General features: G+C 44.7%; 1 protein-coding gene across 1 annotated transcript in view; it reads left to right on the top strand.

Moving 5' to 3' along the window:
- LOC146647180 (ryanodine receptor 3) overlaps positions 1 to 12,371 on the top strand; it is a 113,414-nt gene that overhangs the window by 36,670 nt on the left and 64,373 nt on the right. The window contains exons 4-18 of the mRNA XM_085391986.1: positions 611 to 685; positions 833 to 911; positions 1,461 to 1,573; positions 2,703 to 2,802; positions 3,102 to 3,195; positions 3,983 to 4,057; positions 4,517 to 4,673; positions 5,199 to 5,363; positions 5,751 to 5,872; positions 6,651 to 6,831; positions 7,615 to 7,750; positions 9,212 to 9,307; positions 9,611 to 9,729; positions 11,485 to 11,618; positions 11,909 to 12,150. Coding sequence (XP_085248112.1) covers positions 611 to 685; positions 833 to 911; positions 1,461 to 1,573; positions 2,703 to 2,802; positions 3,102 to 3,195; positions 3,983 to 4,057; positions 4,517 to 4,673; positions 5,199 to 5,363; positions 5,751 to 5,872; positions 6,651 to 6,831; positions 7,615 to 7,750; positions 9,212 to 9,307; positions 9,611 to 9,729; positions 11,485 to 11,618; positions 11,909 to 12,150 — 1,888 coding nt within the window. The remainder of the gene's footprint in view (positions 1 to 610; positions 686 to 832; positions 912 to 1,460; positions 1,574 to 2,702; positions 2,803 to 3,101; positions 3,196 to 3,982; positions 4,058 to 4,516; positions 4,674 to 5,198; positions 5,364 to 5,750; positions 5,873 to 6,650; positions 6,832 to 7,614; positions 7,751 to 9,211; positions 9,308 to 9,610; positions 9,730 to 11,484; positions 11,619 to 11,908; positions 12,151 to 12,371) is intronic.

Genomic DNA, 12,371 nt, shown 5'->3' with positions numbered 1-12,371 from the left:
CATTCCTTTAAATAAGTAACAGCTGTGTGTGGCCCTAAATTTGTACCACCTAAAGCAGACAGGCTCAGGAGAACAGTAGCTCTTTTCTGAATAATAACACTCTTTCTTACCTTAATGCTTCCTAGAGGCTCATAAGGAAGGTGAGTAACATGGGAGTTGATTGCCAAAGAGAAAAAAAAAACACCCCCTTTTGCATTTCTCCCAATAGATATATTAATTGTTCCCCCTCCTGCATCTTAACCCAATCCCCAAGGCGATGGAGTCATTGTCTGCTAATACTGACATTGCATCCAGAGACTGACAGTAGTTTACAGTGTGCATCCTCCCACATTCCTGTAACTGGAGTGCTGGAAAGATGAGCCCGTATCCTGCTCACTCACGGATACAGGAGCAGATTGCATGTGTTCATTGGAGAGACTGGGTGCAAACCCTCCCCAGGAGATGCGTGCCCCCAGCTTGAGGTCACCCTAGTCGTCGATGAGGTCAACATTCAGTGTCAGAGGTTCGATTGAAGCGGTTGGAGGGAGACCACTGGGGTTGTTCTGACAGAACACTGAGCTGACATGTAACTATGCGCTTGTGTACATGTGTTTGTGAATCGTCTCTATAGGCAGCGCAGAGTGGCGGACACAAGACTCTGCTGTACGGACACGCCATCCTCCTGCGGCATTCCTTCAGCTCTATGGTGAGAGATCTCAAACAATCCCCGCTAAACAAATCACGACAGATTATAACGGTTGATTTATACGGTATATCAAAAATGACCCTTGTCAAATACAGGAAGCGTGTGACAGCTCTGTCTTTTGTGGTTTGATGTGTGTGTTGACCACAGTACCTGGCCTGTTTGAAGACATCAAGGTCACAGACAGATAAGCTTTCCTTTGATGTCGGCCTGCAGGAGGATTCAACAGGTAAATAAAAGCTCCGGTGCAGTTCCCTTTTATCTTCCTCCGTTCCCTTTGTCATTGTCGCTACGCCTGTCTCTCTCCGTCTTTGTTCCGCCTCCGTCTGCTTCTTTAAATCTATCTAACCTCCTCTTCGCTGTCTGAACGTCCCCTCTTTATCTTTCTTCCCGCTCTTCGTTTGTTTGCGAGTGAATTTCACTGTTTGTCTTTTCAGAATCTCAGTTGATACCCCCCTCCCACAGTGAAGCAGTGTACACTTACTTTGTGCTTCTTGTTGTCAGCTATGATTTCATCTGTGCAGAATATTTAACACCCTCATGTGTGGCAGGCTGATACCTGGACCCACTTCTGTTTGCACTTGTTAATTGCATCATGTGATACGCTCGATGAGCAGTCGCCTCAATTTCACTTGAAAATCTTGCTGCGGTGACCCATGTGCCCTCATCTTCAGCCCACTGCGACAATATTAGTAATTACAGGGGGTATTTGGGCAGTGGTGTTTGATTAAAAATATAGAAGAAACGTGTTTGTGTATGCGTGCGCTTACTGTTGCAGGTGAGGCTTGCTGGTGGACAATCCATCCAGCCTCCAAGCAGAGATCAGAGGGAGAGAAAGTACGCATCGGCGATGACCTCATCCTCGTCAGCGTGTCCTCAGAGCGATACCTTGTAAGTCTAGTGTTTGCCGGTGTGTATGTGTGTGTGTGCGTGCATTTGAGTGATCATAACACAGAGGTCTTGGTAGGAGCGCATCAATTCTACTCCCCTGATGTGGCAAAATTTCAGATTATAGCAATCCTGTTACCACATGCTGCAGCTCTCTCCGTGACCTCTCTCCAGCTGGAGGCTTAACATTAAAAGCAACAACTTTTTTCCCCCTCCGGATGACTGCAAAAATGCATACAATTACATTAAGCAAAATTTGATCTGCACTGCATCACGTCTGATCTCTGGGGGGGATTATGATTTCTTTGCTTCCAGTGCCTTTTCAAATCAAGCTCCTACGTAATCATTCTGGTCACGCCCAAACATTCCTCTCCTCTGCAGCTATGATTCTAACTTTTTCAGCAGCGGGTAACTTTCACTTTTAGACTAACTTTGCCCACTGAGCACACGGACTCGGACGCTAACCCTGGGAAACATGTTCTCCATGATCCGTGAAGTTTGTGACAGCAGCCAGGCGGTGCTTACAGCCCCACGGCAGTTGGGGGCACGGACAGATGACCACTATCGCCTTACAGTCAGCAATGCCAATCTGGTAGTCTGTCCCAGCTGTCACACACACTGTGGTATGTGAAGACACACAAGCACTGAGAGGGCTGCAGGAGACTCTGGGGAAGGAGGATGATCAGGACACAGCTGCCACAAAATTTGTTTTTTGGATGCACAAACACTGTGGAAACCACACACACACACACACACACATATTCTCTACATTATAATCTGTTTGTGTATCCCTGAGCGCTCATCGGTAAATTGGAGTCTTCTTCTGCATCAGTGGTAATAGACTTTCAAGCTCCAACTGACAACTCATCATCCTTTTCAAGTTGAATCAATACAATCATGCATTACAAACCCAGGTCACAAGCAAGTGCACTCCTAGTGTCGATCCCAAGCTCACATAAATGGGGGAGGTCACGTCAGGTAGGGCATCTGATGTGAAGGTTTTGCCAAATCAAACATGTGGCTCGTAAAGATGTAGATACATTGCTGATTGCTCATAAGATCACAGTGCTGTCACTTGCATATTTCTGTAGTTGTACACAAAAGTGAAAGCTGGATGTGCTCTTTCCTGCAGCATTTATCCATCTCAAGTGGCAACATCCAGGTGGACGCTTCCTTCATGCAGACTCTGTGGAACGTCCATCCCATCTGCTCTGGTAGCAACATAGAAGAAGGTAGAGACTTTACATAATCATTTGATATACCTTCAGGTAAAAAAGAGAGACAAATATACTTGAAGACAGTGTTGTGATGAATTTTGCAGCCCATATAATTTGAATTTTCTGCATATTCAGTCAAATCCAGGTGACAGTGGCTAAATTTGCAACGAGTTTAATGTTTCTAACTGTATTTAAAAATGGGTAAAACACTTAAATATGGCAGTTAAACACTTAAACCTCTGTGATATGGATTGTCTATTTTTCCTGATTTCATCTCTGAGATGCCAAATCTTTTCTTTGTCCTTCTCCAATAGGCTACCTGTTAGGTGGTCACGTGATGCGGCTGTTCCACGGACATGACGAGGTTGTTACAATCCCGGGATCAGACCAGAGTGAAGAGCAGCAGAGGTGCCTAACACAGCATCGCAGGGGCAAAGCTAAAGTAGTTACACAGCACATGAGAAGCTAATGGAGCTGCCAGCCCTCTGTTTCCACCACGCTCTGTGACCAGTGTAACCCCCGCCCCCCTCCCCACGGGAGCCAAAATGGCTGCGGTGTTATTTTTACCTACAGCATAGCTGCTTGGTGCCAACTCACATAAGGCAGAGCGCTGAATAATGGCACACTGGGCCTGAAGTGGGTCAAAACAGCGGGCACTACACGGGCCCGTACACATTCAGCCAGGTGCCAAAAGATGTGTGCGTCTTCCTCTGTGATACACACGACGTGCACACAGTTTCTGTTTTTAGACCGGAGCGTGGCAAATATGGGGGCAGGATTAGATTTAATTCTAATTTCTAGCTTTGGCTTTTACTCCTTGATATTTCACAGATGGAGCGTGCTTTTTAGAGGTCTCACATTTTTCTGGGGCAGATCAAACGCACTCCAAACTGTCACCAAGGGGTCGATGAGCGATTTCTTTTATCTTGGGACCTAGTCACCCATATCACTGAGAGACGGCGTAGCTGCGATTTATCGGGACTCGTCTGTGTTTGAAGGATGTGACGGCGCAGTCGGCAGAGTAAAAACAGCGTGCTTATGTGCCAAAGTCAAACATCTTGTCTGTGAATATCAGTGTGACAAATGAGAGGAGAGAGGGCCGGGATGAATGACCTTGAGAGTGTCCGTGGCAGCTAGACAGTTAAAGCATCTGCCCACGCACACACACACACTCATGCTTCTCTCTCATCCTCAGGATAGTCAACTATGAGACGGGTAAAGCTGGTGCCAAGGCGAGGTCCTTGTGGAGGCTGGAGCCACTCCGAATCAGGTGGTTTTGTGTTTCATGTGATCTTTTATCTGTTGCCTTTCTTCCTGTAACTCTCTCCTTTGTTTTTGTTTAGTTCATCGCTGTCCTTTCCACCTTTCTTTTCTGTCTTTTGTTCATTGTTTCCATTTTATCTGTTCTCCTTTCCTCACTGCTGCACTTTGGCCTCTGCCTTATCCCCTCTTTCTCTTTCCCTCTGTCTTTGCTGCTGTTCCCCTTTGATTTCTGCCATGTTTTTGATGCTGTTTGTTTAGACTTTCCTGTTTCCTAAAAAGGAAAAAAAAGGTGCATAATTACAAAAATGTTTTCATCCGTTTCCAACTGATTCAATTCATATCTACTAGATAATTAACAGCTGGCAGCAGTTTTTTTTAGATCAGCTAATTAGCAAATCTCCCTGGGTTTGTGAACTGAACATTTTTGTGTATGCTTAATATTAATGTGCGGTTGTGGCGTTGACAGCTGGAGCGGGAGCCACATCCGCTGGGGTCAGCCCTTCCGGCTACGGCACCTGACCACCGGTCACTACCTGGCTCTAACGGAGGACAGGGGGCTGGTGCTTCAGGATCGGGAGAGGTCTGACACCGTTGCAACGGCCTTCTGCTTCAGAGCCTCTAAGGTAAGGACACATGCACACAGAAATGAACTGCATCATACAGGATCAGCCACACCCTTTCCCATTTAAACACCAGCAAGAAGGCTTTATGAAGGATCACCTATTAACCTTTTACGAATGAACTGCCAAATATCCTTGGGCTGGAAAATCACAGCTTTTTCAAGGACAATGAAAATTGCAAGAATTATTGGACGAGCGAAAACGACACCATTGAGGTTAATTTAGCTGAACTTGCCGACTCTAACTGAAGCGACCGTTTAACTACTCTGTTCAATATAGTTTCTTGAAATGAATAGTGATGCTGAACCAATTACTGACCCCCTTCCAGTGTGGATCTGAAGCATGTCTTGCAGAATATGTTAAGCAGCTGACTTGATTTACATTATTTACATCTAATCCTAAAAGCAAAACAAATACAGCCTTCTTGCTTGTGATGGGCGGAGAGCTTTAAGTTGTAGATGCAGCTAATATTTGGTCGTGGTTTGATTAAGAGCAAATCTGGGTCTCTTTTCCTTCCTTTCTGTGCAGGAGAAGCTGGAGCAGAGCCCCAAGCGCGACATCGAGGGAATGGGAGTGGCTGAGATTAAATACGGGGACTCGATCTGCTTCATCATGCACGTGGCCGCGGGTCTCTGGCTCTCGTACCAGGCGCCCGATGTCAAATCTGCTCGTCTGGGTCCCCTCAAGAGAAGAGTGAGTGGCGACATACGCGAGCGCACACTGCTCTGTCTTTAGATGCAAGGCACATGGAGAAAACAAGGAGCATTAATAAATAAATCACACTCCTTTGAGTGGATAATTATTTCGAGAGTAATGACTTGATTGAGTTAAGATGATCCTCTGTTAGTTTGCATCTCATATCTCTGCCTCTGCTAAATATAGACCTCGTCTCCTGGCTACTGTTGCAGAGGGGGTGTGCGTGCGGCATGTAAACACAGCCAGGTGGCCTGTAGTGTCAGCACCTGTGTTCCAGACACCGTGGCTCAGTGCGTTCTCCTCCTTCATTTCTTTACTCATTTCTTTATATCGTCTCATGGCAATGTTTCTCGCCCTTTTCTCGCCCTGTGGCGTCCTCTCAAGGCATGCCTGCATTCTGAAGGTCACATGGATGACGGATTGACCCTCCAGCGCTGTCAGCACGAGGAGTCCCGCGCCGCGCGCATCATCCGCAACACCACGCTTCTCTTTAAGCGATTCATCAGGTACGCTACACGGTGACAAAACGGTGCCGTTGCTCACTTCAGCACACAGGGATGTGATTGCACAAATTAGCCAATTAAACCAAATTGCAGCCCACATTTGTCTTTCGCCACTTTATTAGGGTAATCTGCAAAATGTCCTGTCACTGGGACAAGTTTCATAAGCACCCACGTTGATGATGGTTTAGCGTAATTACGCCTGATGATAACGACATTCCAACATCGGCAAATTATATCTGAAGGCTATTTTCGAAGCCCACAGACTCATAGGTGTGATATAACTCGTGATGTAACAAGAGGGGCCTGTGGGTTTTGTCTGAGTGGGGTGCCAGTGCCCCATGCAGTTCACTCAGTGGACCAGCCACATGTTTCCAAATAGAAATGCAGTGGCATCACTGCTATGTGTGGTGAGCTATGAAGCACATACGTGGATGCTTCCATTGCCTGTATTTGTTATCAGAGGGCTTGCTGTCTCCTGGGTCAGACTTAGGGGCAGGAATCTGTCAGCCCCCACCATCACCACCACCACACACACACCGCTCCCATGCATAGGATTAGAGCTATTTTTAGCAGGCCAGCGGAAATCAGCATTTCAGCATGAATGAACCGTTGGGTTAAAGATCGTGTTAGTCATCACTGCCTCTCCTCAAGTCTGTTCAGCTTCCCAGTCGTCGTATCTTTAGCAATGGTTTGTTTCCTCGAATGAATGAGAGAATTTGAGAAACGGCAAGTAGTGTTAAATGTGTGATTGAGTTTTTTTCTTTCTGTCTACTTCCCCCAGAGACCTGGATTGTCTGGGTGTTAAGAACAGGGCACTGGTCGCTCTGCCCGTGGAGGAGGTGCTCCAAACCCTTAATGACCTCATCACTTATTTCCAGCTCCCCGATGCCGAGCTGGAGCACGAAGAAAGGCAGATCAAGCTGCGCTCGCTCAAAAACAGACAGAACCTCTTCAAGCAGGAAGTGAGTTCATCCATCAAGGAAGGTTTAGTAAAAAAGAGCTCGCGAGGCAGTCAGGCAGAGCAAAAGAATCTCAACGTGGTTGCAATTGGGACACTTTTAATGAATGAGTGCACGTGTGATTAAGCTAGCAGTAGTGGCAAACTTGCAGAAGGAGGTGAAAAAGCGAAACCAATTGATTCTTTGTGGTTTGTTTCAATGGCATCCTGTATTTGGACGCACTTTATATGACGGTGTCAGCAGTTTTCCTGAGGCTGGCATGAGCGCACTGAGCTTTCTGCTAAGCTTCTAGGCTCTAAATTGCTTTCATCAATTATAAAATGTCAACTGCCTCGCTGAGGGACCCTATGATGTCACCCACTGAAAAGCAGGTTAAATCTTACAGGATACAACAGCATAACTGTGTCAAAATGTCTTCGAGAGACCATAAAATAAGAGACTTGATTGCAATATATCTGAAGATTATCGACACATAGAGTATTGATTTTTGCAAGTTACATATCTTTTAAGGATTTTTTAATCTTATGTACCTTTCTATGGGGGACTAAAGGAGCACATTTCTATCTTAATTCTAATCTCGAAGGTCAGCTTGTCACAATAACTGGAACACTTTCCATTTAGCATATCAGATCTCAGGTATTTCAAGTCTGTAGAATAAACCAGTACAAGACCATCATGAAGCTGCATTACACTAACTGAAAACTGGGGGCAGATTTCATCAGAGGAAGCTCTTATACCAGTGACATGTGGTGGGTCATGTGACATGTGTCACTGCCTCTTTTTTAGGGCATGCTGACTCTGGTGTCCAACTGTATTGACCGACTGAACGTCTATAACAGCGCCGCACATTTTGGGGAGTGCGCGGGCTCGGAGGCTGGAGCGGCCTGGAAAGACATTCTCAACCTGCTGTATGAGCTGCTGGGTGAGATGCTGGTCTTAACAGCACACACACAAATACACACACACACACACACACACACACACACACACACACACACACACACACACACACACACACACAGACTCACTGCCAACTGCAATTAATCTTAAAATTGAAAGTTCAGATTCACATTTGCACACTGACACACAGGATGCGGCAGAAACCTCTGAGATTCTGCCAGAGGTTTCTTCCTCTTTAAAAGTGCGTTCTTCCGTCCCACTGTCTCCAGATGGTTGATCACAGCGGTTTTCTCCACATAATTTTAGGCTCTTTGCATCACAGTATAAAGCACCTTTCTGTGACTGTTGCTGTGAATTGATGCTGTATAAATAAAACTGAATTGAAGACACATGAACCATAAATACACTTTTCTAATACTCCAAAAACAAAACAGACAAACACATTGTTGCAGAAATGGCTCGGTGGCATGCGGCCCAATGCCAGGGCATCAACCCAACAACATCAGTCATCTCAGACACACACACACACACACACACACACACACACACACACACACACACACACACACACACACACACACACACACAGAGTGTTTGGGTATTTCCCACTGACCTCATTTCTTTCTAGCTGCCTAATGTCAATTTTCATCTCTGTCCTCTCAGTTCTCTGTTTTGTTTTGCTCTCTGTGTTCCTACTGCCCAGTGTCATCACCGCTCCTTTTCAAATTCACTATAACCTCTTGCACTGCATCCATATGCTCCGTCATATATAGGACGTATCTCAGTAAAATGACCTGGCAGGAAAAAGCTTTTTTTTTGCTTCCCTCCTCTCTGTCTGTATATCCTGCCATCTTCCATCTGATGAGTACAATGTTTGTCTCGACTGTTATTTCAGCAGCTTTCACATAAAAAGATCCATTTACGAGCAGAAAATTGTGAGCAGGCACGATTTTCTTCCTGTCATGTTTGAAATGAGTTTCATTCTTAAGCTGAGATAGCCCGTATGTAGAGTTTATCTTTCATCTCGCCACACTGAAGCCCTCTCTGCCCTCCAAGGATGTCCTTCACGCTCTTATTTACACTGACCTCACCTGCTGACTCATATTAGTGTTCTAGTCACATCTCTCTTTCTCTGTTCCCCTTCCCCCTTCTTCACATACCTGGTTGAGCGCGGCGCTAAGTGGATTTGGGATGCCTCCCTCCTTTCTTCTTTGTCTCCCTGCATCGGATGACCCTGTTTTTTTCATGCTAGGACGTACATGTGGGTGTGTTTGTCCTCATATGTTTATGTCTGGTCCCACCTTCTCTCTAAGGCATCTTCTAAAACTAATATGTTTAAGAGTGTCAAAGCACAATGTCTTCCTTAACCGGCTTTGGGCATGAATTCAAAGTGTTCACCTTTGCGTGACATTGTTTTTCTGTTGTGTAAGTCGTCACATTAAGCAATGCGCTGACTCGTGCACACTTTCCTCGTGTCCTGCAGCTGCGTTAATCCGAGGAAACCGCAACAACTGCACACAGTTCTCCAACAACCTGGACTGGCTGGTGAGCAAGCTGGAGAGACTGGAGTCCTCTTCAGGTACACTCATTAGCATTCTGACACATACACATGAGCCTGCAGTGAAACAGCAGTGTGAGAGAGCTTTTGTGCAACATCGCAGAACTATTAAAATTCTTTAACAGGTACAGGAGTCTTTTTTTGAAAGGTGACACTGTTGGCTGAAATCATGGGAATAGCGACTTTTACTTTTTAAATGTGCAGTAAGGAGTGCACCAGCAGGGTTTTCTGTTGCTCTGTGCGGACAGAATGCGTCTTTGACGAGTGTCCTTTGGTGTGTCTTTTGCGAGTGTTAAGTAATTGATGAATTTTGCGGCTGTGCAGGGATTCTGGAAGTTCTGCACTGCATTTTAATCGAGAGCCCCGAGGCGCTCAATATCATCCAGAAAGGACACATTAAATCCATCATATCGCTGCTGTACAAGCATGGACGCAACCACAAGGTAAGCAGTAAGTGTTGTTGCTACACGGTGAAATACACATCTGGGTTATGCACATGTTGAAAAATAACTATGCAATACAAAGAACAGCAATTTCTGTTAAGAAAAAGCGTAACACTTTATAATACGGCCCGTGACTGCAATGAAATTGAATTTTTATGTGTATTTTATTTGAAACTACAAGAAAAAATACCTTTAAAATTTGCAGGTCTATGTGACCTTCGTGATGATGGAGCCAAGTCTAACTAATTTTGTTTTCCTTTCACAATCACTGTTTACTCATAAAGGGACTGTTTACTTTCCTGTAGTACACTTGGGACATTAGGCGAGGTTAAACCACTCCATACCCACCAAAATGTACAGCACACTTCTTATGTAAGATGGGGAAATATTGGTTGTTTTTCCACAAAATTACCAAGAAATTACTTAAAATTACTTACAATGGAATTTGTGTCTTGTTTTCTTTATTATAAAATATGGTTTAGAGCAGGGGTAGGGCAACTCCTGGCCTCGAGTGTCGGTGTCCTGCATGTTTTAGATGTGTCCTTGATCCAACACAGCTGATTCAAATGGCTAAATTGCCTCCTCAACATGTCTTGAAGTTCTCAGAGGCCTGGTAATGAACTAATCCTTTCATTCAGGTGTGTTGACCCAAGGGTGAGATCTAAAACCTGCAGGACACCGGCACTTGAGGCCTGGAGTTGCCCACCCACGGTTTAGACTGATTAAAATTACTTACAGTATAATTATTGCTTTGTTCCCTGTAGAAACCTGACTCGTTACCCCATTTTTTTGTGTACTTCCTTTTGTAAGTAGTTGTTGGCAAGTATAATTATACTAAACTTTCAAATAAAATACATTGAAATTAGATTGATTTACAAAGTAATACCAGAAAAAAAAAGTAAAACCCCAATAAAAGCATAAAGGAATAATGTGATGTTTTCTTTGTTTGTTTATGTGTCTGTACGATGAATATGTCACAATAACATGCAACCAATTGAAGTTGTCTTATGACTTATGACTGGCTGCACAACAAATTACTCCTGCTAAGAAGTGCACTGGAACAAAGCATTCAAATAAAAACTGCAAATTAACTTGGTGTTTAATGTTTTTTTCAACAGTTGAAGCACACGACATGTGAACTTCACTGGTGCTTGTGTACCTAACTTGGAAAGAGCAACACTCTTTGCCACAGTCTCCATGCTAAGCTGACCATCTGCTGGCTATTAGCTGTACATACTGTACAGATGAGTGGGGTTCTTCTTGTTGAGAAGGCTCCTGGAGCTTTTCGTAGCCGCGTGCCCCTAACACGAAACAGTCTGTTTAACAGTGAAATAAGATCAGGAGCCGGCCTGGGTCGTAAATCAGCCCGACTGTACCGTTTTGCAGTGGAAGCAGGAGAAAAAGGTCAATGCTAAAGCGTAGGTGTTCTATGCTGTCACCCTTGGCTGAGCATCCTGGCCCATTTAGTTCTACAGCTTTGTTAAGCTAACATCAAAAGGGTATTCTTTAACATGTTTTTGTACCCAGTAACAATCGCAGAGTAATTATGCAGTGGTTGCATATAAAGGGACTTTCCCTCCGGCAGCATCCTGGACAGTGAAGTATAATTAGTCATTTTCAGGTGCAGATGCACATCTGGGGTATAATAGGGAAAATGAAGTAAACGTGTTATCATTAGTGAGTGTTAAGTGCTGTTATGGTCTTCCATTAGATGGTGTTGCTTATTATCCCTACCTCCTTCACCTTCTTTTTTAGATACTAGATGTGCTCTGTTCACTGTGTGTGTGTAATGGCGTAGCTGTGCGAACCAATCAGAACCTCATCTGCGATCACTTGCTGCCCAAGAGAGATCTGCTGTTGCAAACCCAGCTGGTCAATGATGTCCAGAGGTTAGAGAGCCATTTATTTATCTTGCTATCTTTCTCCTCCTTGCTTCTCTGATAACTCAGCCCACAGTTATTTCTCTAGAGTCTAAAGCTTACTTTCAATTTATTAATCTGGTGAGGATCTTTTGTGAAATCATTATATGTTTTTTAATCTCTTGTTGGTTTGTTTTTTATCTTAGTAGTTAAATAACTTTGTATGGAATGTTGCAATTTGCTTTTTTTAAGTGAAAAGTACAATATTGTAATTAAAAATGTAACTCTGGTGGTGATGTCACATTGTACTTCTTTGCCAGCATGAGACCGAACATCTTCCTGGGCGTGAGTGAAGGCTCGGCTCAGTACAAGAAGTGGTACTATGAACTCATGATCGACCAGGTGGACCACTTTGTGACCAGCGAGCCCTCCCACCTCAGAATCGGCTGGGCGAACACAAAAGGCTATGCACCCTACCCGGGAGGAGGAGAGGGCTGGGGAGGTAATGGAGTTGGTGATGATCTCTACTCGTACGGCTTTGATGGACTCCACCTCTGGTCAGGTGGGTGGGACAAGCCAGTGTCTGGAGTAACTAAAGCATTAGAAGATGAGCGGTAACCCTGGGTTACAGCCAAGTTGTGTCTAGACAGAACCAGTGCCCTGCAGGGACGATCTCCTTGCCCAGAGTCTGTGTCATTGTGCGCAAATGTGTGTATCCAACAGTATGTGTGTGTGAGAGAGGGAGGTAGAGGTGTGATTTGTGCCAGCACAACTCACTAGGTC

The sequence above is a fragment of the Rhamphochromis longiceps genome, linkage group LG19, assembly GCF_057381845.1.
Source record: "Rhamphochromis longiceps isolate RC_006_pf linkage group LG19, R_longiceps_female_GT1.1, whole genome shotgun sequence".
Lineage (NCBI taxonomy): Eukaryota > Metazoa > Chordata > Actinopteri > Cichliformes > Cichlidae > Rhamphochromis > Rhamphochromis longiceps.
This window is presented reverse-complemented; position numbering and strand designations above follow the sequence as displayed.